The sequence below is a fragment of the Equus quagga genome, chromosome 20 (genome assembly GCF_021613505.1).
Source record: "Equus quagga isolate Etosha38 chromosome 20, UCLA_HA_Equagga_1.0, whole genome shotgun sequence".
In the NCBI taxonomy this organism is placed as follows: Eukaryota; Metazoa; Chordata; class Mammalia; order Perissodactyla; family Equidae; genus Equus; species Equus quagga.
Genome location: NC_060286.1, coordinates 30,798,506 through 30,824,679, shown reverse-complemented (window position 1 = coordinate 30,824,679; position 26,174 = coordinate 30,798,506). Strand labels below are relative to the sequence as shown.

At 37.2% G+C, this 26,174-nt stretch overlaps 1 protein-coding gene across 8 annotated transcripts in view; it reads left to right on the top strand.

Moving 5' to 3' along the window:
- The window catches only part of EML5 (EMAP like 5), a 136,664-nt gene extending 111,458 nt beyond the window's left edge, over positions 1-25,206 (top strand). For 3 of the 8 annotated variants that reach the window (XM_046647089.1, XM_046647088.1, XM_046647087.1), the window contains 13 exons: positions 953-1,051; positions 4,783-4,803; positions 13,312-13,485; positions 14,739-14,947; positions 17,038-17,195; positions 18,566-18,680; positions 20,633-20,821; positions 21,006-21,178; positions 22,285-22,447; positions 22,768-22,871; positions 23,643-23,796; positions 24,526-24,626; positions 24,914-25,206. In XM_046647089.1, the coding sequence (XP_046503045.1) occupies positions 953-1,051; positions 4,783-4,803; positions 13,312-13,485; positions 14,739-14,947; positions 17,038-17,195; positions 18,566-18,680; positions 20,633-20,821; positions 21,006-21,178; positions 22,285-22,447; positions 22,768-22,871; positions 23,643-23,796; positions 24,526-24,626; positions 24,914-24,950 (1,697 nt within the window). In that variant the 3' untranslated portion in view covers positions 24,951-25,206. Of the gene's footprint in view, positions 1-952; positions 1,052-4,782; positions 4,804-13,311; positions 13,486-14,738; positions 14,948-17,037; positions 17,196-18,565; positions 18,682-20,632; positions 20,822-21,005; positions 21,179-22,284; positions 22,448-22,634; positions 22,872-23,642; positions 23,797-24,525; positions 24,627-24,913 lie in introns of those variants that run through there. The other 5 variants (XR_006886284.1, XM_046647092.1, XM_046647091.1 and 2 more) reach the window with 5 other exon arrangements.
- Positions 25,207-26,174: the final 968 nt, after the last annotated feature.

Here is a 26,174-nt window from a genome sequence, read left to right as displayed (position 1 = left end):
TCACAGTCTAGGAAGTCTTATCTACTACAGTCTGATCTACTGATTTAGCCAACAGCTTGTATAATTGCTTGTTTGTTCCTGTAACTGAACTCTCAGCCCTGGAAAATATAAAGCACCTTTCACTTTGAGAAGAAGTTTTAAAGTAATATTAAGTCTGTTAAATGTCATTGTTAAATTTGTTTTGTTTTGCTTTTTTGGAGGACCTAGTATTGATTGATGGCCCTCTATAATCTGGATCCAGCCTACCATCATGACCTCATTTCCCACCTCTGTGTTTTACTGGCATAAGACCACCTTTATTACCTCTTGCATGGTCATAGTCTGCTAAGGTCTCTTCACTGTCACTGCTACTAGATGAATCACGTTACTTCTTTGATTAAAATTCTTCAGTACCTCCCCACTGAGACAGAATAAATGTGAAATTTAATAGACTAGCATTCAAAATCCTCTTTAATTCTAGTTCCAAATGCCTTTCCAACCATATTTCTCACTTTTCTTCTTCATGACCTTATATTTTAGCCAAATGAGCCATTTATATGCATACCAATACTTTACTGCCTTTGTACCCTTGTACTTTTCCTTAAAGTATTCCTCTACCTGGAACGTCCCTCCCCACCCATCTTCACATTTACAAAATCTGTCATGTCAGTGCAGGAGTGCCATATACTCATGATAAGAAGACCTTTTCTGCTATGAAGTCCCATAGCATTTTGATCTTTAATGTGGCACTTGATGTCTTTAGCTTTGTAATCCATGGTTTATGTGTTTCAGGGCTCTATCCCTTTAAAGATTTGAGTTATTTTTTTCATCCTTATGCTGATATGCACATATTAAGTGCTCAAAAAATCTGTATTAAATAAGTTAAACAGAGTCGTTTATTGCTCTGGATAAGTGAATTTGATGGTTATACCTTAAAAGTTTTCAAATTTAATTCTCAAATTCTTTTTTATAGGGACTCAGAGTTTTTATCAGGAACATAATGATGATATTCTATGCCTCACTGTAAATCAGCACCCCAGATTTATCAACATAGTAGCAACTGGCCAAGTAGGTATGTTTCTATATTTTAAAAATAAACTGTTTTAACCAATAGTCTTGTTTACATTAATTCAGTATCCTGGGGAAAAAAATAAAATGTATTTATGTATTTTTCAAAATGTGTTTTGTACATAAAGCACACACCCGGTTTTACCATATTATTTGCTTCCAGGTAACTTTCTTTCACTTTGGTGATTATCTGAGTTGGTTCAGATAGTTTAGAATTGAGTAATCTCTTTTATAGTGGTTGAAATAGTTGGATTTAGTCCTTTAGTAGAAATTTCTGATCACCAAAAAGGCTTAATTTGATAGATGTAAAGCAAGAAGGAAGAATTTGAGGAGAAAACGGTAAACAAGGGGGACCAGAAAGTAACTAGACTGAGAGAGGTAGAACATTATTTGCTCCAGCAGGGGTTAGGCTAGAAAGAAGGAAGCCAAGTCTGTTCCATGGTAGTAAGTCCCTTCTGCCTTTTTCTTTTCTTTGGCATTGGTCTAATTTGCCAACTGTTTTGAAATCACCTGTCTTGCTGTCTTCTTTTAACTCTATAAAAAACTCAAACAAAGGCTATAAGTCTGCAAGCAAAATGATGAGAGGATAGCAGGTCTATTTAGAACATATCTGCCAATCAGTGAGCACGATGAATAATACGTAATAGATTTGGTCAGTCGGACCTTCACAACTCTGAGGCAGTTTGTAAAAATGATTGGAATCGTTGGGTTTCTTGAATCTCAGTGAGCCTCAATTGCTAAGCCAGCTTTCCAGATGTCTTTTTCTTCTTGAATAACGTAATTTATGCTTATAATATCTTCATTTTTCATATAAGTACTAAATTGATCAGTTAGGAACTTGTTCTCTGGGTTGCTTATTTCCCACTTAGCCACAAAGGCTCTTGTATGCTTCCCATCTGTAAAGCTTTCTACTGTACTTCCCCCTTTATCTACAGTACACTCTGATCTTTGAAGATAAATACCTAGGTCTAGGCCCTTTCTGTGCTAAGCTTTTTGAAATTGAAATCTTCTTTTCACTCTGCATGAGGAAAGAGAGACCATGTTATCATTTTGGTCACAAAGCACCAAGTTCAGTGCCTCTTGGCATATAGTTATTGCTCAGTTAATTTTTGAATACATTTATTTATTCAGCAAACTTATTGAGCACTTACCCTTTATGAAGTATTGTTCTAGGTGCTGGGGATACAAGCAGCTTACAAAAAAAGACAAAGTCTTTATGTTAATGGAATTTACATTCTATGAATAGAATTCTAGAAGGTATGGTTTTTTCGTTTCCCAACTTTGCTCCTTCTCCTTACCCTTCTGCTCCTCTGCTAAGCAAGTTTGTTTAACGTATTAGTGCTGTAGTTTTCTCTTTTGATTAAGAAATGTTGTGGTCACAAATCTTTTATGAAATTTGACCCTCTCCTCCACTTCCTTACTTTTTGTATTGAAATATAATTGACATATAACACTGTATTAGTTTCAGATGTACAACATAATGATTTAATATATGTATTCTTTTTATTTTGAAAGGCAACACCGTAGGGAATGTGGAATGCCTAATTATCTCCCCTCTCTTTCCTTCCAAGTCAAAGTGCAGCAGTGCAGAGGTGAATTTTAGACCCTGTTTTTACCCCCTGCCTTGCCCCACTTGTACCCTTCCAGAAAACAGATAACGAAAATTCTTCGCTGATGACTAGTTAAGTGTAAGACTCAAGAGAAGACCAAAGAGTGAGGGACTTTTTCTCTTCTGAACCTAAAGAGAATTGAATCAGTAGTTACTTTGCCTGTCAAGTTTGTGAAATACCTGCAAAGCACGAAACACTGCCTAAAATATTTATGTTTCTCTGTTAAAAATCATACTGATTATAGAGGATTTGAAATATTTGCTTTTGTGGTATTTTAGTCAGTTATGTTCAGACTTTTATTTTTTCTTGTCTAGAATCTTGGAATCTCAGAGCCAAATATATCATTTTATCTAGTTTATCGTTAGACGTTTGAATCTTCTGTATAACATCTCTGATTAAGGGCCTCCTACATATGCCTTAACCCTGTCGTCACCTAATGCCTGACAAAATAGTCTAACTTCTCCTTAGGAAGCTCTGTTATAAAGTGCTTCTTCATATAGAACAGAAATTGATCTCTCTTTAATTGCAAGTCATTGATCCTCATTCTTGGGGCACCTAGAACAGCTAATCACTTATCCCCATGACATTATCTTCCAGTATTTGGAGAGAACTATCATATTCTCCCTGAGTCTAATCTACTACTTCCCTTTTAGAAGGCCCACTTGGACATCCTCCAACTACATTCCATGAGACAAAGAGTACTTGAGAGCAAAGGGATTGCTTTCCATGGGGGAACCTTCCTCCCCACTGGACCATGCTTTGCATATCTGAAATCCCAGAATTCTCTGTCAAATAGTCCTAAACCTACATCTGGACCTGCTTGAGCCTCTTCTCTGAGTCCATGCTCCTAATGATAGATTGAATAACCAATATGGGTACTCTTGAGAAATGGCCAAGGGTTAGCTGTTCATTGGGTTCGTGATGATGGAGTTTTGATCTGCAGCCTGGAATAACCACACATGAGCTTCCATGGCTCCTTGTGGCGTGGGATAAAGCTGGGAGTGGTATAAGGTTATATCATGCTGCCCAAAACTCTAAGGAGTTCTGAATTTGAACCATGCCTTCCAGGTTATTACAGGGGTGTATTTGTCAAGATAGGAGGATGGAATGTATTTAATTTAATAATCTTATCTTGATTGATAACTTTAAAATATTTAGGCCTATGACATTTAGGTCTTTATCTGTACTGTTGTCCCAGGCCCTGCAGATATGCAGGGACAAGCCTGTTCTTCAAACCAAAAACCCTCAGTCTTTCAGCCATCCTTCATGTGGCATAGTTTCCAGTCTTCTCACCATTTGGTTGTTATCAGAGCATGTTCAGAACTAAAAGTGGTATTTCCTGAGTGGTCTGCTCAGCAGAATCAAGTACTTTCCTCTCTTTTCTCCCATATTCCTGATCAGAACACTATGGGCCTATGTTATCAATATGTCCTTGAAATCATTATTTCCTAGGGCTATAAGGCTCTACCAAAGCAAAGTATAACCATCTATCTTGAAAGGATTCCTCAATGTTTACTCCTTCCTTTCTTTCTAAAGACTTAAAATTTTGGCTAATGAGGTATTTCCACACAAATATAAGGAGCATAGGCTCTCGTGCTTTCTTTCTTGGTGATCTTTTAATCATACAGAAAATATTTAGTTAAAAAAACTTAAAAAGTGGTTAATTTATGGCCTGAATTAAGAACTTTTTCTTTCTTGAGTTATATGGTAATTTTTGCCATCATTTCTGTCAGAAAGTTTAGATCTAATTCTTTCCTGCAAGTAGAGAAACATTTAAACTCTAAAGGGTCTATTAACAGTTCACTTTGTAACCAAAATAGTGGTCACATCAATTTAAACCATATCAATATTATTTTAAAAGTTGTTAAAATTTCATGTAACTCATTGAAAACTAAGAAAATAAAATATTGATCCAAAGATTGAAAGTTCAGATACGTAGAATGTTAAAATGTATTAGTGACTTCACTTAGAAACAGTTTATGCAATTTCATGTAATAAAATAAATTTTATATATGATACTTTATTATCTAAATTATTTAAAAATTATTATTTTATAATTGAGTTTTTACAAATTTTACTTTTAGTATTTATGGATAATTATTTTTCTGCTACTTTTCCATTATAGGTGATTCAGCAGATATGTCAGGTAAGGAAAATTTATCATTTTCTGTTATATTGTTCAATAATGAAGCTCAAATTTTTATAGAGTAATAAGATATGGAACCTATTTTAGATTTTTTTAATGAAGAATAAATGCATCATTTTAATGGCATGATACTGAGCCCAATCCGCAATAATAATAATAGTGTTTTTAAAGAAGCTAATATTTTTTGACCTTTTTAGAGTGCCTAGCACCGGGGTAAGTACTTTACATGTATTGCCTATTTAGTCATCACAAGAATTCTTCATGGTAGGTATTAACTTGCCAGTATCCTATAATTCTTAAGAGTGGAGGTGAGATTAAAACTTAATCTTAAATATGAATCAATAAATTTTATTGGCTAAAAATTTTTTTAAATTTATTATTTTTATATGACATCCCAGTTATTGCACGTATTAGATCAACAGATCATTTAAAGATTTAAATAACTTTTATTCTTATTTTGACCATGACTTTGTGAATTTAGAAAAGCTATTATTAGTTGTTTTTAGATATTATAATAACTATGTTTTTTCAACTCAATTTTCAGTTACGTAATTTAGTAAGAATTGGCAGTTTGATAAGAAACATTTCCCAGTGATTTGTATCTATTTCCCTCCCCTCCTAGGGTAAAGCATGATTTTGTGATTTGACTATTCAACTACAAATGTGTTCAACCCAACAAGCGAGGTCCTTGCTCTCTTGGTTACACTCAAGAGCAGGGGTTGGCAAACTACAGCCCTTTGGCCAAATCTGCCCCACCATCTGTTTTTGTATAGCCCATGAGCTAAGTATAGTTTTTACTAATTTAAATAGCTGGAGAAAATCAAAAGAAGAATAAAATTTCACAAAACATGAAAATTATATGAAATTCAAATTTCAGTATCTATAGATAAAATTTTATTGGACACAGGCTCATTCAGTTAACATATTGTCTATGGCATCTTTTGTGCTACGATGGCCGACTTGAATAGTTGCAACAGAGACTGTATATGACACTGTCATCGATTTGCACTGCTGCCTTGGCATACTACAAATTGCAGTGATGCAGTTATAACCTGACAGATATTAAGTGCTATGTGTATCTCTGTACCACAAGATTTTTTATTTTTTAACCACTATGTATCTATCATGTCAAAACAAGGGGGAAAAAATGAAGTGGGCTTTTCATGTCACACTTTTAAGGCACAGTGAAGTATGGACTATAGTGTTATCAAATTAGATGGTAAAACATTGTGTTTATTATGCAATGACACTATAGGTGTGCTAAAAGAAGACAATGTATATGTCAACGTTTTCACCCTAGATTTCATCACAGTATTCCCAACTCACAGGAAAGCAACAATCTGAAAAATTGGAAAGTTTAAAATAGAATATATCATCACAAAAGAATTTCGTCACAAAAATAAAAAATAAAATGAGGCTAGAACCAAAGTAAGTTTCTGAATGCTTCATTTGTTAGCCAATCAAGAAAAGCTGTTTACTGACATGTCCAGAGAAAATAAACTTGGTTAAGAGTATTAGCTTTTTGGGAAAACCGTTGCTAAAAGAGTTGAGGACATTGGGTATAGCATCAATAGTCAATTAAAAACAAGACAAAAAAAAATGCTTTTGACTGGTTTCCCTTGGCTCTTCATTGGTGGACAAATGTTGGCAGTTGTTTATCTCAGGAATCAGTGCTGACTTTTGAGTGGCTGAAGAGTTAGTGTCTATAAATAATCTCCTTGGAACAACTACAAAAGATAATATTTTCAAAGAAGTTAAGGAAACAGTAATTTAGTACAACCTGAAATGGAATATATTAAGATGTATCACAGCTGATGGTAGTAAAAATATGTGTGGAGGTGGAGCAGAAAAAAGGGTTAGTTAGTTAAGTTTACGAAGCTTATGAAAATTTAAGGTGTTTAAAGTCTATGATTATTCATTGTGCTATTAATCGGCAGGTGATCTGTAGAAAATATTTCAATCTATCGTGTGTTATTGAATCTCAGTATTTTGTTATTGAGAGTCAGCAGTTAACTTCATTTGCTTTCATAGACTTAACCATCATCAGTTCCATGAATTTCTGTTAGAAAGAGAAGGTGAATATCCTGACTCAGCCTATCCCCACAGCAATTCAATGCTTTAGCAGTGGTAAAGTTTGCTTGCAATTTTTGGAGCTCAGAGCCAAGGCTGAAATTTTTCTGAATGAGAATAGCTGTCCTCAGTCTCTGTTATGGAAAACTGAATGGCTTTGAAAATTAGTTTTTGCTGCAGACTTGATAATGTTTCTTAATGAATTCAACTTGAAGTTACAATTTCAGTTCTTATATGTGAAACTTATACTGTAATAAAGTCATTTGATGACAACTAATATTTGAATCACAGGTAATGCCAAACTGCATCATACACTTCCCATGCTGTCAAAAATTAAAACAGGAATCGAGGTGCCCATTCCCACAAATTTGCAGCAAATATGTTTTCTGAGCTCAGACTACAGTTCCAGCAGCATTTTTCAGATCTTGATGCAAGTGCAAAGAAAATTTCCATATTTCAAAAATTTATTTAACTATACAGTTGAGGAAGTTTCCTCTAACCTTCAGTTTAAAGTGATTATTCTATAATGTAATACTTGCTGAAAGGCAAATATCAAGACGCGACCCTGATAGAATTCTCTAAATGCCTTCCAAGTGATTAATATGCTCAGTTAAAAATCAACATGCTTGTGGATTGTTATTTGTATTTGGCAGTACCTATCTATGTTGAGACATTTTCAAAGTTGAAATATATAAAATTATTACAGATCATCATTAGCAGATGAACATTTGCAATCAATTTTTGAACCCACTTAAAGTGAATTATTAACTCCCACCCAAAAAAATTTCATTCTTCTCATTAGTAGATCTGTATTTATAAACATTTTCAGTGAGTTTTATCAATAAAAATTTTGTGGACATTTTTTTCTCATTACACGAGTACCTGCGTAGTATCTTCAATTTTGCCTTTTATCTACCCTTTACAGGAAAATTTTCTGACTCCTGCTCTAGAGGGAGACAGGCAATAAATAAGTAAATTTTTAAAACTAACATGGGCTGAGATGGTAATAAGTGTAATATAAACAACAAACAAGGTGATGGCAGTGAAAGAAAATGTTTGTTTACTCAGTGGTGGGAACATTTAGCTAGGCCACTAATGATACCAAAAATGATAGCCGAGGGATGATCTGGGGGCTCCAGGCTGAGGCCTGTTTTGGGACTCCCAAGACCCACCCACACATTCAGTGATTCACCAGAAGGAATCAAAGGACCCCAAGATAGTTAGAGCTAGCTTATTACAGTGATCAGCCAGGGAAAAAGACATGTCAGATAGGGTCTGGAGGATCTAGGCAAAGGCTTTCTGTCTCCCCCCAGCAAACTCCCCCCGGGGTCACACACAACCTGCTTCCTCCACCAGTGTTCAGATGCAGCAACACAGGTGTAGTGTTTCTGCCCAGGGAAGTCCACATAAGACTCAGAGTCTGGGGTCTTTACTGGGCGGCTGGTCACATAGGCACAAAGCCACAGCTACTGTAATACCGTACTCCCAGAAGATAGCAGGTATTCAGTGCCCTGGGTGGACAAAACAACCTCATCAACATAGGGAACATTTCAAAAGTCAGAGTCTTAGCCACACTAGCCAAGGGCTAGCCCAGCTAGCAGGCCCTTCTGATGACAGTAACCCTTAACTCTTTCCTGTGCAGGCCCTAAAGCTGGATCAAGAAACAGTAACGTCAGTGTGACTAGAGTAAGGTCTCTGAGATGGACTTAGAGCAAGAGAGAGGAGTCAGTCACGCATAGCTTTGCAGGTCATGCAAAGGAGTTTGGATTCATGGCAAGTGCAGGGTCCATCATTAGGGAGCTTTCAGCAAGGAAATGATGTGGTCTAATGTATACTTGGAGGAAATCACTCTCCGCACTGTTGAGAATGTAAAGGGGAAAGAGAAATAATCAGGAAGTTAGGAAGCTATTATAGTAGTCCAGGCGAAAGACATTTTTAGACTAGGGTGGTAGGAGTGAAAATGGAGAGAACTAGATGAATATGGGATATATTTTGAAGGTAAAGCCAGCAGTCTTTTCTGATGAATTGGATGTGGGGGTATGACAGAAAGTGAGGAATCAGGCTCACTGTTAATTTTTTGCTTGAGCATCTGGCTAAATGAGATGGGGGAATACTTTGAGAGAAATAGTTGGGCAGGGAGCAATTTATCCACAGACATAAGGAATGACGGGAGTGTAGGTTCAAATGCAAGAAGACTGGTAGGTTTAGGGGTGGGAAGAGAAGGAAGCTCCTGTCTGATGGCTTCTGTTTTCTCCCTTTCATCCGCTCGGAGTGAGGAGGTGGTGAAATAGGTGGGGATAAGCTTTTGAAATTGTCACTTTGGAATGTGGGAGAGTAAATATATGTATTAGAAAAGATATGATATAGTTACCATTTGAATACCTTAGATGTGTTTTGAGTAGACGCTTAAGAGAACATCTTGTCTCTGAAGCAGCTTTTTCAGCCCACCTAAGACTTTGTATCGGAAGCTAAGAATTTGACATCTTTGATCTTTAAGGCAATTCAAGGAGAGAGAGCTATCTCTCTGGCCTTGGTCACTATTAGTCACAATAGGCAATTGTCCATTAGTAGTGTACTTTGGTAGTATACTGTGTGCCCTCTACGACAGAAAAATAAGGAAATTCATTAGCACGCACGAGTGAAGAGGGAGGGTGGTCTGAGTTTGCTGCTGCAGGAGCTCCGTGTACTTCCCGTCTCTTCTGCTCTGCCATCCACAGCAGTGGCTTCACCCATAAGGCTGACTGCATTGGTGGTGATAAAAGAACTTCCAGGAGCAGTTGGAGTTACATGCTTCCTTGCTTTTTCATCCACTGGGAAAGTGGGTAAAAACACTTTTCAAATCCATGACCTAAAAGTACTTCCTTTTAGCCTGAGTCATTTTAAGACATGAGCCAAACCCTGTACTAAGAAGACACCAGGGGAATCCCATGTGCTGATTGGCTTAAATCTGGGTTACTGAACTAAATCACTGATGTCAGGGGTGGGGGGGTGGAGAGTGGGAGATAAGTTGAGCATGCAGTGTCTTTCCCCTGAATAACTTGCACTACATGAGGGAGAAGTGGATTCCTGAATAAAATTGGAGCTTTATTAAGAAAGAAAAAAGGGGGGCCTGCCCTGTGGCCAAGTGGTTAAGTTTGCACGCTCTGCTTCAGCGACCCAGGGTTTCTCTAGTTTGGATCCTGGGCACGGACATGGCACTGCTCATCAAGCTGTGCTGAGGTGGCATCCCACATGCCACAACTAGAAGGACCCACAACTAAAATATACAGCTATGTACTGGGGGGATTTGGGGAGAAAAAGCAGAAAAGAAAAAAAAGATGGCAACAGTTGTTAGCTCAGGTGCCAGTCTTAAAAAAAAAAAAAATAGTGCTCTAATTTAAAAAAAAAAAAGAGAAAGGGAATGGATGTTGGGTGTGTGGCAAAGAATTCTCTATTACAGAAACTGAAGGGAAAGATACAATTAGCCCACTTAATGGCCCATATTACAATTTTGTTTTAAAATATGGTTTTTATTATGCTACATCAAAGGCAAACTAGAGCATAGAGAAAGAGTATCCTTTAAAACTTTGAATCTTATGAGATCCTATTAATAGTTTAAAGGAATCTCTATATTGGAGACTAAAAGTCAAGAATGGTTATGAAGGGGCTGGCCCGGTGGTGCAGCAGTTAAGTTTGCATGTTCCACTCTGCTGGCCCAGGGTTCGCCGGTTCAGATCCCAGGTGCAGACATGCTGTGGCAGGCATCCTACATATAAAGTAGAGGAAGATGGGCACAGATGTTAGCTCAGGGCCAGTCTTCCTCAGGAAAAAAAAAAAAAAGGGGGGGTTATGAAAAGGTGGTGAGATTGATTTTCCAGAGAGAGCTTGACATGATGGAAAGAGCAGGAGCAGGATCTGGGGACTGATGACAGCACACCACTGCTGGCTCTAACAGCTCTGAGTTGTGTGTGGCTTAACTTCTCTGAGCCTGAGCTCATGTGAAAACATACCTGCCTAGGGGCCGGCCATGCCTGCCTAGGGGCCGGCCCAGTGGCCAGCGGTTAAGTTTGCACGTTCGGCTTCTCAGCGGCCCGGGGTTTGCTGGTTCAGATCCCGGGTGTGGACATGGCACTGCTCAGCAAGCCATGCTGTGGCAGGCATCCCACATATAAAGTAGAGGAAGATGGCACGGATGTTAGCTCACGGCCAGTCTTCCTCAGCAAAAAGAGGAGGATTGGCAGATGTTAGCTCAGGGCTAATCTTCCTAAAAAACAAAAAACAAAACAAAACAAAATACCTGCCTAGAAGCAGGGATTGGAAAGTGTGAGATGTCCCTTGGAACATGCTGGCCCAGGATAGGCACTTAGATCTGGTGGCCTACAGGAAGGGGAGGAGTAAGAGTGGGATCCACACTAGTCTAGCATGATGAATGACCATTTCACATTATAGGAGAAAATAAAGTGTACTTAATGAACATAATTTGATCTTTCTATAGTAAGTCAGGCCTTGAGAATTTCCACAAATTTAAATCATAGAACGTTATTGATGTGAGTTTAGAACAGTCTAAATGTGTAACAGTCCCATAATAGTCATACCTATATGTTTTAAAACATAAATTTCTGGTATAAGCTTCTTACCGTGTTGTTTAATTTTTTTTTTTTTTAGCTTTTCTAATTTTTTTTTATTGAGTTATTGATAGGTTACAATCTTGTGAAATTTCAATTGTACATTAATGTTTGTCAGTCATGTTGTAGGTGCACCACTTCACCCTTTGTGCCCACACCCCACCCCACCTTTCCCCTGGTATCCACTAAACTGTTCTTAGTCCATAATTTTAAATTCCTCATATGAGTGGAGTCATACACAGATTATCTTTCTCTCGCTGGCTTATTTCACTTGCGTGTTGTTTAATTTTTTATAAATGTTTGAAAAGCTCATTAATTCAATTTACTTAAGATTACTTGCTATTTAAATTTTAGATGGATGAAACTTTATAATTTGTGCCTTATTAAATTTGGAGACAAAAAGAACTCAGTGATGTTTCTTGAAAATCCGTTATCTACCTCATCACATTTAGGCATATGTAGTTTGTGGATTGCCCAGAAGTGCTTTTTGTAAACAGGTGAAAATGTTTCTATATCACAGAAAATCTATATAATATTTATCACTGGCAAAAAATTATAGAGTGATCTGCCAGTATATATTTGCATTTTAGATCTAAACCACCTAAAATTCCTTATTGAGATTATTAGGTTTACCAGTCCCTCATATCCTTTGACTTTTATTTAATGAGGAAAATTCTAATTTTAGTCTAGTACTTAAATTATTGTGGTCAGTTTTTCACATAGAAATAGCCTATTGTATGGTAAACTTTTATGTCTCTTTCCATGTAGTTTTTATTTTTTATGGTTGTATAAATCTTTAAACAATTTTTACTTAATGATACTCAAATTCCTGGTTTAATGTACTTTAATTGCTTTGTTTAAAGAACTTGTCAGATTTAATTTATCATTGTATACTATAAATTGTAGATAGGATAGAATATAGTCTAAATTTATCAGAATATTTTCTTTAGAGACCAGAATTTCTTTCTTCATCGAATGATTTTAAGGCAGCTTGTCTTATTTAACATTTCCTTATTTTTGCAGTATTTGTAGCAGATTTACAATTTGAAGCAAATGCATTTTAGTATTTTGATTACTAAAATTACTTAATTTCTGAGACTGAGTTAGCTGCTGAATTGACTTATTTATGACATAAGGACAATGCAAAGCTTTGGGGTTTTTTTAACTTAGGAAATGCAGAGAATTGGGAAAATTTTTTAAGCAGTAGAAACAGTTACCCAAGATGAATAACAACAAATAGAGTTTTTTTTAAAGGTTAACAGCTTTATTTCTCCCATAAAATCCAGTTTAAGAAAACCAAACTACTGTCTTATAAAGTGATGTGAACTTAGCTTTTTACCACGTATCTATATGGTTGGAAATTTCTTTTGAGATCGTTCAAGTGGTTTCCTACCTGTTGCTGTCTCAGTTTGTTTGCTTTTCATCTCTCCTTCAGATAAGTACTGAATATACCCTGGTATTTAATTATTATATAATATTTGTATATTTCTCCACATAATTATATAAAGATTTAACATGTGTCTAAAACATGCATTATTTTTAAGGAGTTGTTTAAAGTTGTGATTGCCATTGCCTTTCTAAATGCTGTTTTCTCAAAAGTGCAATTTGGACTATAGCCTTAAGAAGTATTCTGTATTTTCTTTTCCTTTCCTTCCTTTTCCCTTTTATTCTTTTTTAAAAATTTAGTCTTACTTTTGAGCTATTTTCTTTTAAGTACACAGTGTTTCTTTGGTACGTATTTTTTCCATGTTTCAGGGATAAGTAATCCTAAGCTTTAGAAATGGAAACACTTGTAAAAGGTCTATTACAACTTTTGGGTTTTATCTTTATTTAGCTACAGCTCCTTCCATCCACATCTGGGATGCAATGAACAAGCAGACTTTATCTATACTGAGATGCTACCATTCCAAGGGAGTGTGTTCAGTCAGCTTCAGTGCTACTGGCAAACTCTTACTGTCTGTGGGACTAGACCCAGAACATACTATTACCATTTGGAGATGGCAAGAAGGTAGGATTCTTTGTCTCTGTGATTTTAAAAATAATACTTGGGTAGTGTGAATTCTCTATTCGATATTTGCCATAACTTGGTGATTGAAACCATTATTCACTACAGCCCTACACAATGCATAATACACAGTTGGTGTTATTGTATGTTCTACTTTAAAAACCCAGTGAAGGGGCTGGCCCAGTGGTGTAGTGGTTAAGTTCGCCTGCTCCGCTTTGGCGGCCCAGGGTTTGTAGTTCAGATCCCAGGTGCAGACCTACACACCACTCATCAAGCCATGCTGTGATGGCATCCCTCATACAAAATAGAGGAAGACTGGCACAGATGTTAGCTCAGTGACAATCTTCCTCAGCAGAAAGAGGAATGTTGGCAACAGATGTTAGCTCAGGGCCAATCTTCCTCACACACACAAAAACCAGTGAAATTTTAAGCTCACAAAACATAAATTAATGAAAGTTATTAATATTACTGCTCTTTTCTTTCAGTAATAAACTATGTATATAAGTGACTTTTGCTAATTATTATTTGATTGGTTATGGAGAATCTTAATCAAGAATGGAAATCAAGTATATTGTAAGTGATAATGGAAGATCAGTAGGGTAATATTACTTAACGCTTCAGGTAAAAATGTTCTGTTCCATAGCTACTATAAAAAGTGAAATTCATAGAGCTACATAGAAAAAAATAAGCTAATGGTTTCTAAAATCTAAAATGCCCCTTAGTTGATTATGAAGCTCTCCATAAATACATACATCAGTTGCAAAAATATGTAAAAAGGACCCTCTACATTGTACATCATGTGATTGCGAAGTAGCAGTGCAAGGGACATGGCCTCTCTTTATAAGCATTTGTTTTTTGAAATATATATATATATATATATATATATATGTATTTTTTTTTAAGGTATGCTTTTTGGTGAGGAATATTGGCCCTGAGCTAACATCTGTTGCTAGTCTTCCTCTTTTTTTTTTTCCTCCCTGAAGCCCCAGCACGTAGTTGTACAGCCTAGTTGTATGTCCTTCTAGTCCTTCTGTGTGGGGTGCCACCACAGCATGGCTTGATGAGCAGTGTGTAGGTCCATGCCCAGCATTCAAACCAGTGAACTCCGGGCTGCCGAAGCAGAGCACACAAACTTAACCACTAGGCCACCAGGCCAGACTCTTGAACTGTATATTTTGAATAACTGTTTGATCCTGTAAAAATTAGCTTATTTCTTACACTAACTTAAGATGATTTTATTGTATCTTTTTTATCAGGTGCCAAAATTGCCAGCAGGGCTGGTCACAACCAACGTATTTTTGTGGCAGAATTCCGGCCAGATTCAGATTCTCAGTTTGTCTCTGTCGGAGTAAAACATGTGAAGTTCTGGACACTGGCAGGAAGGGCTCTTCTTAGCAAAAAAGGGCTACTGAGCACACTGGAAGACGCCCGGATGCAGACCATGCTTGCTGTTGCATTTGGTGCAGTATGTCTCTTAAAATGCGTGTGGTAGTGTAACTTTGAATTATGGAAATTGGGCTACTGTGAATTTTCTTGCCTTAGATAAGCCACATTAATGTTGTTTCTATGGCACTGTAATCTACCAATCATTCATATATCTCCTAGTCATGCATGTATTTCATCTTTCAGAATCTGATTCTTTCAGAAATCAGAGTGTGGGAAAGAAAGTTAATGAGGAAGAAGGATTATGATGAAACATTTGTGTCCTTGGGCCATTGCCGTTCTCAGAAACTTTCATTAATTTTGTAATTGTCACCCTAAATCTCCTAGGTCCTAAAAATTTGTCAGAATCAAAGAAAGATAAATCAAGAAATGTAATTTTCAAGTGTTTAAGGTGGTACTTGAGTTTAGGATTTCTCTTGCTTTCTGTCATCTTAACTTACTGCTTATCACGTAGTTAGTGGTGCTTTGGGTCAGTGTCTCTCATTTAGGGGAAGAAGCAGAAGAGCACAGTTCCTGGGCTTAATAGAAAGTGTTCAAGAGCCATTCTCTCCCCTCCCCCATCCCATCTGGGCTTGCGGTTTACAATCCACATCTGCTTTCCTTTAACACCCTGCCCTGACCAGGCTTTTTAAATCCTGTGGTGCATCAAAAAACCTAAGTGGATTTCTCTACTGAAGCGTTTATGTGGGTATGTGATACTTGAGGGAAGAAAATTATAATTTTTGAACCTTTAAGCATGCTTGTGTTTTTGAGAAAAATGTTTTTCAACATTTTGAAAATATTGGTCGTGCCACGTCAAACTTCAGTTAAATATTTTGGGGATTCTTAATGTAAGACCAGTAATTCCTTTCCGAAGAAAAACCCACACATTCAAATGCTTCTGGCCCTTACTTTGCCCATGTAGATTAACTTTCTTCACATATAAAACTCCTTATGTAGTCAGTCGCCCATTCCTAATAGAAAATAAACTTGAAGATGAAAATATTAGTCATAATTGACTTTTTATGTTTGAAGCAACAATGCAATCAATGAGAATGTTTTATTACATCACAAGGTGGGTTGATGTTTAGTTCAGGCCTCGTTGAATGTCCTCTGTGCTAGGGGCTATGAAAGAGCAGGGGAAGTAAAATACTGGATTCTACGCTTGAAGCGTTTACCTTCTAATCACAGGTGAGGCACGAGTTAGTGATGCTTCTGGATAACAAATAGAATTATTGTTCTCCACATATGGGATATAGAGAATAAGCATAAATGCTGAGGAATTTGGAGTAACATTAAATTGTTGTAGGGAAATTAAACCTATAAACTAATATTCTAAGAAAGATTAAAGGAAATCTCAGTTTGTTTCATTATAATTCAAAGTCTTATTTTCCTGTTGGTTCTTTCCATATTGTTTTTGGTGAAAGATCTTATACTAGTTGCTCTGAAAGTGGAGCTACAATGGGATGAAAGTAGCACATGATACGGGATTTGCTTTCTCCAGATTCCCCATGAATGAACTGTATCAGGATTGCAATCCCAAAGTGACCTAAAGCATTATTAAACTTTTCTTACCTTATCAGATTTGTCTTATTTTGGATTGACTGCAGAACTGCATTAACTTTTGCTACTTTGATTTTAAGAAATCATGGCAAATGTTAATTTTATATATAATTTTGTTATAGATAATAGTTTTACTTTCTGTGACAAAATACTTTATCAAACCTAATAAAAAGTTATTTTCACTTCCTATTCCTATTCTTTTTTCACTTAGTTATTAATGACTTTTAAGTTATTTCTTGGGCAGCTAGAGAGAAGTAATCCAAAGGGAGAATATAAACTAGAATTATTAGAGACTGAACTCCCTCATTTTACATGTGAAAAAGCTGATACTCATAAAGGTTAAAAGCCTCCTTAAGGTTACTCCAGCTAATGAGCAGCAGATCTGGGAAAGGAAGAGGCCCTGGCAAAGCTAAGCCTCGAGTTCAGGTTGTCTGACTCGTGAGTCCACTGTCTCCCACCATACCATGCTCTCTGTATCAAAGAAGGTGAGATAGGCGCGCACTCACATAGAGAATTGCATCTGTTTGAACTCTGTTTGAACTTATCTCCCCCTTCCCCACTCCTTTTCAGAATAACTTGACGTTTACAGGTACCATCAGTGGAGATGTCTGTGTGTGGAAAGATCACATATTGTGTAGAATTGTGGCCAGAGCTCACAATGGGCCTGTGTTTGCCATGTACACCACCCTGCGAGACGGACTTATTGTGACTGGTGGCAAGGAAAGGCCGTGAGTCCTCTTTCTTTTTACAGCCCTACTGAATATGCATTGTGATCTACCTGAGGTTTGCAGTTAGTTTTTTTAATTATTTCTGAGCTATATGGATTATCCTCTCTGACCCTCCTCCTTATATGCTTCTCCTTTATTGCCTTTTATCTGCCTTCTTGTTGGTTCTTATTTCTGGTCTTAAATCGCTTCCAATTTTTTCACATTGTAGAGAAACCTAAACTCCAACAACTGAGTGGTAATTTTTCTGAGGTAGTTATCCTGCAAGTTAAGAATTGATTTTCTTAATGTCTATATGCCTGTATAAGTATTTGCTGAGGTGACCCATGGGGGAATTTTTGCTATTGAACCCAGGATGCATCTTGAATGCCTGCTTTCTTTTTTGTTCAAACTCTACTCAGGGTGCAATGCATAGTGCTGCATTAGAGAAAGACGAGCGGGTGCTAGGAACAAACTTTGCCTTGTTTGCTTTTGCTTGAAGCAGATTTATTAATTAAAGCTGTTTAATACAAGACCTCAAAATTTAAGTCTGAGGAGAAACCTTTTTCTGAGTGATTTTCAGTCTTCCAACAGAAACCAGATAGTGTAATTGATTTCTTACCAACGTATTCATATGCATGTTAAAATATACTGTATACATGACCAATACGGAAGTACATTTCGACGCAGGATTGAAAGAACCCACATATACTTGTTAATCTCGAAGGCAGTAGTTTTTGCTTTTCACATAAAGGAAGACTGTAACGTGGTACATGGGCATGTGTTTTTCCTAAGATAAGCAATTCGTCTAGCAGAAAATAAAGGAATGCATTTTCCAGTTCTTCCAAGAGAAAAACTGTAAACAGGAGATATTTTGTCTTTTACACATTACTCTGACACTTGTGTTTCCCACACGTTGTCAAGCCTTGTACGCCCCTAATCTTTAGTAGGCTGCTAAACCTGTTTCAGGAGGATGTTCTAATAATAATGGTAGGAAAGAAATGTGCTTCTCTTTTGGCCCTTAAAAATATATTTTATAGCATCTGTAATCCTATTATCTAGCCTTACATTTCTATTATCCTTTTGACATTAAAAATCATTTTGTACATTTCCTTAATCAAGAAGTACCATGAGAGAAGATACATATATGAGGAGTCTAAAATTATGTTCATGTCAGAAAAATGAATTTTCATAAAGTAAAATTTGTTTAAACTGAGTGTTTAACTGAGAGAGTATATCTTAAAATTGCCATAGAAAGTTTAGGAGAATATAAGAAGTAAATTATAATCAGGGCCTTTTTTAATATTCTGCTTATAATTCAGTATTTGTTTACAGTAAAAATTATTTGTAATAGTCAATAATGCTTATTTTGGTTTGGGTTCTTATTTACTCAGGTCAAAGGAAGGAGGAGCAGTCAAACTGTGGGATCAGGAACTGAGGCGATGCCGAGCCTTCAGGCTTGAGACAGGACAAGTCACAGACTGTGTTCGTTCTGTGTGCAGAGGCAAAGTAAGATGTTCTCTGAGCTGTTACGGTGCGGCAGAAAACAGAACAGTTATTTCTGTGGTTCTCTCACCCTTTGCAACTCGACTGAATGCTGCAGAGGTGGCGGTGCCTGCCGCTGGGACTCTGCCTTGTCCTGCTGCTGTGAGGCCGCTCTGCTGTGGGCACAGATGCAGCCTCTGCAGGGTGCGGGGCAGGAGATGGGAAGCGTCCCTCTGTCTACTCACTGTATTTAAACCCTGTGTTTTCCTGAATCTGCTAATTCAACTGTGGTAGAATTGCATTTCCTTGCTAGTTGACTCATTTTGATTAGAGCAGCTGTCTCTGTTTTTCTTAAAAATACACATTTCTGTAAAAAGTTTTGACCATGCATGCACTCATAATCAGTGTATTTATAGATTATATAATGTGTTATTCTCAGTTTGTATATTAAATAATAGTTAAGCTTATATACTTATTTTTAACTAAAATCCAATACTTTTTTCTAATCCCAATGCACTTAGACTAACTCTTTGAAGATTTTCAGACTGAAATATCGTAGTCATTGGATAAAAAGTAGACAGTTGGTAGTGAGCACAATGTAGTCTATACAGAAAATGAAATACAATGTACACTTGAAATTTACACAATATTATAAGCCAATATGACCTCAATTAAATTAAAATATCATAGTTAAAGTCAAAACTAAAGTTCTGTATTTTAGTGTGAACTCTCAACATGCAGCCCAGCCTCGTGCTCATGCAGGTGTACCTCTAGTCATAGAAACCTCGGCAGGAACTGATGATTGGCGTGCTGCTAGATTAGTTCAAACCAAAAAGTTCTCTGAAAGCAGGTTATCTATCTATCTGGAGATAGCATCAGATTCCACAGGTTAAGGGTTTAGTCCTACAGAACTGTACCCCCTACTTCAGACACCAGTCGCAAGCCCAGGTTGTCACTTGTGCTTATGACCAACCAGCCATAGGTTGGAGGTTCCACTGACTCCTCCTTGGACTTCAGATGTCAGTTGCAAATCCAGTTTGTAACCTGTACTTCTGACTGACTGGCTATAAATCAGAGGCTCCCATGACCCCATCCTTCCTTGGGTTTGATTAATTTGCTAGAGCGGCTTACAGAACTCAGAGAAACATATTACTTACTAGGGCACCGGTTTATCGTAAAAGGATGTAGCTGAGGAACAGCCAGTTGGAAGAGATGCATAGGGCAAGGTGTGTGGGAAGGGGCGCGGAGCTTCCATGCCCTCTCCAGGTAGGCCACTCTCCCTGCATCTCCACGTGTTCACCAACTGGGAAGCTTTCTGAATCCTGTTCTTTTGGGTTTTTATGGATACTTCATTACATAGGCATGATTGATTAAATCATTGGCCATTGGTGATTGAGCTCAATCTCCAGCCCTTCTCCCCTCCCCAGAGGTCCGGGTGTAGGACTGCACGTTCTAACCCTCTAATCAGATGGTTGGGTCTCCTGGCAACCAGCCCCCATCCTTGAGTGGGGTCCAAAAGTCACCTCATTAACATAACAAAAGACACCTTTGTGGTGCTCATCACTTAGGAAATTCTAAGGGTTTTAGGAGTTCTATGCCAGAAAAGGGGGACTAAGACCAAATATCTATTTCTTTTTTTTAAAGATTGGCACCTGAGCTAACAACTGTTGCCAATCTTTTTTTTTTTGTCTTCTCCCTAAAAGTCCCCCAGTACATAGTTGTATATTCTAGTTGTGAGTGCCTCTGATTGTGCTGTGTGGGACAACGCCTCAGAGTGGCCTGATGAGCAGTGCCATGTCTGCGCCCAGGATTGGAACTGGCAAAACCACGTGAACTTAACCACTTGGCCACCGGCCGGCCCCCTATCTATTTGTTATTATAAATCACCATATCACATAAGGCAACAGGGTCTTTCTTATATTATTAAGAGCACCTGTTGTACTACATTAAATATATTGGTCCCACTTGTGTTTCAGGGCAAGATACTAGTTGGGACAAGGAATGCTGAAATAATTGAAGTTGGAGAGAAAAATGCAGCGTGTAATATTTTAGTTAATGGTCATGTGGATGGACCCATATGGGGACTAGCAACACATCCTTCCAGGGATTTCTTCCTTTCTGCTGCAGAAGATGGGACAGTGAGACTATGGGATATTGCTGATAAAGTAGGTACAAACAATGTAGGTACAAAAAAATTGTAAAAGATGTTACAGTTTCTAAGAAGAAAAGTTCTAAATTGCTAGCACTTGAACTCTCAGAATTATGTTGAGAATTTGGGGGAGAAATTGGTTTACTTCGTAAGTACTCTACTTCATGTAGTTCTCTATGACTCTTTTGGTTCTTATGCAGAAGATGTTAAACAAAGTGAATTTGGGACATGCTGCTCGTACTGTGTGTTATAGCCCTGAAGGGGACATGGTGGCTATTGGAATGAAAAATGGAGAATTTATTATTTTACTGGTGAGCTCTCTAAAAATATGGGGAAAGAAGAGAGATAGACGATGTGCAATCCATGATATCAGGTTAGTCAACAAATGGAATAGTATTTCTGGTATACTCTTAAGTGATCCAGCTTGCATTTGAAAAAAGGTTCCTCGTGCCTGTAGCATTTTATCACATCATAAATTATATCTTGAAATACGGCTGTTTATGTACTTATTTACTTCTCCTTGCTAAGTTATGAGTCCACTGGGCACCAACCAAGCACAGTGCCTTATAATAGCAAGTACTCAGGGAATGTTTGATGAGTAAGTATCACACTGGACATGTTCAGTAAGTTCATCCTGCCAGGAATTATCTCCCATCTGCCCTTCAGGACTGGCAGCCTGGAAAACTGAAGTTATAACCACAAACATCTCTTATTTCTCTTCATAATCTCCATTGAATATATAGTTCAGTATTCGTTAAACATCTACTGTGCCCTAGAATGTCAATTAGATGCTTCTTGAACCTTTATTTTTCAGTGCTTAAGCTTATTTCCACAGAGGCCGTCATTTACTGAACATGTCTTTGTGATCAGCATAGCGCACTGAATCCAGGTCTGTTCACCAGTAAGAACCCTTTTACCACTGAAACCTTCCTCAGCACTTCAGTATATGAACCAGTAATGGTGGCTGCCCTTAGCCCCTCGGTGTCCCTAAGGTACCTCGGCAAGACTCATGGAATGTTTTCACAAGACTGAATTGTCCCATACTTCTTCTCATCATCACGAGGCAAATAGTATTTTATGTCTTTTACAATAACTTCTTCGAAGCTTCAAGTAGTGTCTCTTCATCTATTAAGACACAATCTTTCCAGATGATCCTGACTATCTTAGTGAATTACATAACTTCGTAATATGTAATTGTTACTGGCTTTTTAAAAACTGAGATTTTTTAAAGGAATTAGGAGATGAAAATTCAGGAACCATTTAAAATTGAGGTGAAATATAGAAAGCTTTTTGTTTGCTGTAATACAGACAAATGTGTCAGAATACATAATCAGTTGTGTCTATCAGCTCAGTCTGTCTGACCCATATCATACATAAACTTAGTTTTGAGAGCTAAAAAGGGAAAGTCACTGGTCTTAAAATGTTTCTACTATTTCACGTGGTCTAATGCATCTTTCACATATTTTGTTATGTTTTCAGATTTAGTCCAGATTGCCGGTTTCTGGCAGTGGGTTCTAGTGAGAACTCAGTGGATTTTTATGACCTAACCTTGGGCCCCACCCTTAACAGAATCAGCTACTGCAAAGACATTCCAAGCTTTGTCATTCAAATGGACTTCTCTGCAGACAGCAGGTATCTCCAGGTATGTACCAATACTATATACTCAGTTTACAAGAATAGTTCTGCTTTCACATTTTGTTAGTGAATGCATGTAAAACTCCTGAGTGCCAGGGCTTCTGAACTTGTGCCTTTATTTACTATTCCCTGTTTCTGTGTAATTTCTTTACTATCCTATTCTTATCAGTCCTTTTCTCCATTTTTTCTAACAGATTTGTAGTCATTTTTTACATTCTTAATGTTAGAAATGTAAATCAAGTAGCACATTGCTAGTATGCTGTAAACTTCTTCTGGATTTGGCCTCTCACATAATGGAATTCTTGTCCCGTTCTAATATGATGAAAGGTCTCCACTGGTTGCTACAAACGGCGTGTCTATGAAGTGCCTTCGGGAAAACATCTTCTGGATCAGGCTGCCATTAACCGAATTACGTGGGCTACATGGACTAGGTAAACATTTCATATCCTCAGAAGGGAAGAACTGAGCGAAGGTCAGTTAGGAAAACTGGAAAACCCTATTTCTGAACAGTTAGGGCCATTTCACTAGGGAATAGTGATAGAGTTTTGTGTTTATTAACATCTTGAATTCTTCCTAAGAGAATGATATGCTCATGCTGGGACCTCTTTTGACTGAACATGTTTCTATGCTTTCTCAGTTCTTTTAAAGAAAGAAAATCAAAGTTATAACTTTAAAGATGCCCTGATATTTTCCTTAACATAGATTTAATAACAGACAATAAAAACACATACTGGGTACTGGTAGGCAGTGGTATTATTTTTCTATTTAAAAGAATGCCATCTTGCAGCTGTTAGAAATGAAACCTTATAAATGTGTTAAAATTTGCTGGCTGTGTAACAGGGAACCACGAGTATCCATGTTTTTAGTCAATGAAAATGCCATCAAATTCCTATAGCATATGCACTGCTTTTCATTTTAAAAGTAGTTCTGTCAGCTCTCATAAAGTATTAATTGAATTTGTAAAGGATTCTTTAATGTATAAACTCTCGTAATTATTGATTTTCATTAAGAAAAAGTGTGGAGGGAGGGTTAACATCCCAGGTGAAATTCAGCCCTCTAGATAACTTTGCCTTATCATAATTTACTTCCTCTATTTTAAATAACATAATGAGGTACTTAGAGATTAATTGCCAAGAAACTTTTCTAGTATGGTAAACCTATCTGTGTTTGCTCTGGTGGATTTTCTTTTACTTTCTCTCTAGTATTCTAGGAGATGAAGTTATGGGAATCTGGTCCAGACATGCTGAGAGAGCCGATGTTAACTGTGCCTGCGTATCTCATTCAGGAGTCAGCCTTGTAACAGGAGATGACTTTGGCATGGTTAAGTTATTTGACTTCCCATGTCCTGAAAAATTTGTAAGTTTGTGTTTGGTTTAGTATTTTATATAATTTACTCCCAATTTACCCATCAGTACTTTTTCCCCACATAATAGCTAAAATGTTATTGTCTCCTGATTTGAAAATACTTGTGTTCCTAAAATTTTTTCCAGCTTCCTAAATCCATTACTTTGAAATAAAAACTATTAGAAATTATCTCCCTCTGCCCCAAAGTAACACCATCCTTGCAAACTTATGCTAACAAAGCTGTGATAAGCCTTTCATCAAAACTTTCATCAGTTACCAAGTTTCAAGTGCTTTTTCCTCAGAGGAAGATTTTCAGAGTACCTGGAGACATCTGACTGCCCAAATAACCTGGTTTGTGTTAAGTGCAGATCGGTTACTAACTCTGGAAAAGCATTTCACCATTGGCTGTGGTCCTGACTGCTTACTCTCTCCATAGCCTTTTTGACGGAGATTGTGGTTCCTGATAGGAACCTTTGACTGTTGTGTGCATCACCACCTCAGCTTTTTTTCTTCTTCTTCTTCCCAAAGCCCCCCCAGTACACAGTTGTATATTCTCGTTGTAGGTTCTTCTGGCTGTGCTGTGTGGGACGCCACCTCAGCATGGCATGATGAGTGGTGCCATGTCCGCGCCCAGGATCCAAACTGGCAAAACCCTGGGCCACCAAAGTGGAGCGCGTGAACTTAACCACTTGGCCACGGGGCCAGCCCCCTCAGCTTTGTTTGTTTTTCATTGTTTTTTAGGCAAAGCACAAAAGGTTCTTGGGTCATTCACCCCATGTGACAAATATTCGATTTACCAGTGGTGATCGACATGTTGTTAGTGCTGGAGGTGATGACTGCAGGTTGGTTACTTCCTCAGCTCAGTAAGAGCAGACTATCCTTTATTAGTTATTAAGAGATTTAATACCGCTGCTTCTACAGCTTCAATTTATGGACTCAGCTAGTCAATATCATAATAAGGTAGCATAACTCGATGGCTCCTTGGAGTCACATACTATGTAAATACATAATAAAAAGAGTTAATGAGGAAAAATTTTATACACCTATGATTTGAAAGCTCAACTGAAAAACAAACTTCTGAAAATCTAGAAATATAATGAACTCACTGCAATTTTTTCTCTGATTGCAGTTTATTTGTCTGGAAATGTGTACATATGCTTCACTGAAAGATATGGATGCTGAGAAGACTCTATATAAATTAACAGCCTTGAGAAACCAGAATTAAAGAAGAAAAAAACAAAACAGAACCAAACCCTGCATGGTCAAGTGGTGCTAACTTAAGATTGTAACAGAGATAAATGCCCAGAATCATCAAAATAGAAGATTGATAAGTTCAAAATATTTTCGATATGCACTGGATAACTTGTCCATAATTCATACACTGCCAGATAATTACTTTTCAAGGAAGGACTGCATAAATACTTGATGGTGAAAGCCAACCCCCCACTTCTGGGGTGTGTGCAGATTTGGCAGACCTGCTGGGAGGTGTAGGGGAGAGCACTCCTCAAAAAGCAAACCAAAACCTTAAAACCCCAACTTGGATAATTCTCATCTTTTTAGCAAAATTGTTTTTCTTTTAGATTTTATTTTCAAGGTTCATTGTTTAATGAAGTATTTTATCCTTGTGTTTACAAAAGGAAAGGAAACACACCATCACCCTAAAGGATCACAGTTTTCAAAAGGCAAACATTTTCCCTAAGGAAACATACAAGCTTTACTGGAGAATATAATGCTGCTTAAGCATTAATAAAGCCTTTTCTATAAACGACATTTCTCTCCTGGCAGTTTTAAATTCAGGAACAAATCCAAAGTTAGTAGTATATGAATGCTACATTTTCATTTTTGAGCTGTCAGTCTTATGTTCAGAAGACATCTCTATAATTGAAAAATTAAAATTACAGCTTCATTAATGAAAAAGTAGTATGACGAACAATCATTTCCAATGGTGTACAGTTTTTTAAGGTTTTACATATCAACAGTATTTAACTGGGAGAGAATACTGAATATTTAAAGATGTAGTCTTATAGAAACATTTGTTTAACATATAAAGCATTCACATTTACAAAGTTATACAATTTAGTAACTCTTGAAATAAAATTTTTATAGCATTTTTTCTATTGGAAAAATTTGTTTAGTTAGACGTATGCCACCCCGTAGGCTGACTTCCAAAAGGAATGAGCACAGGTCCACTTGTGAAACTTGTCTTTTGAAGTTCCTTTTTGGTAGATTGGGGCTGAACTCTTAGATCTTTATTTCTATTCACTTTAAATGCTGCCAAAGATCAGTACTTGCCATTCAGGAATTTGTGGTTTACCCTATCTGTAGTTTCCTGAAGACTGAAAATCATGTAGACTGCTATTTAAAAATATATTTTTCTAAGTGTGAAGAAG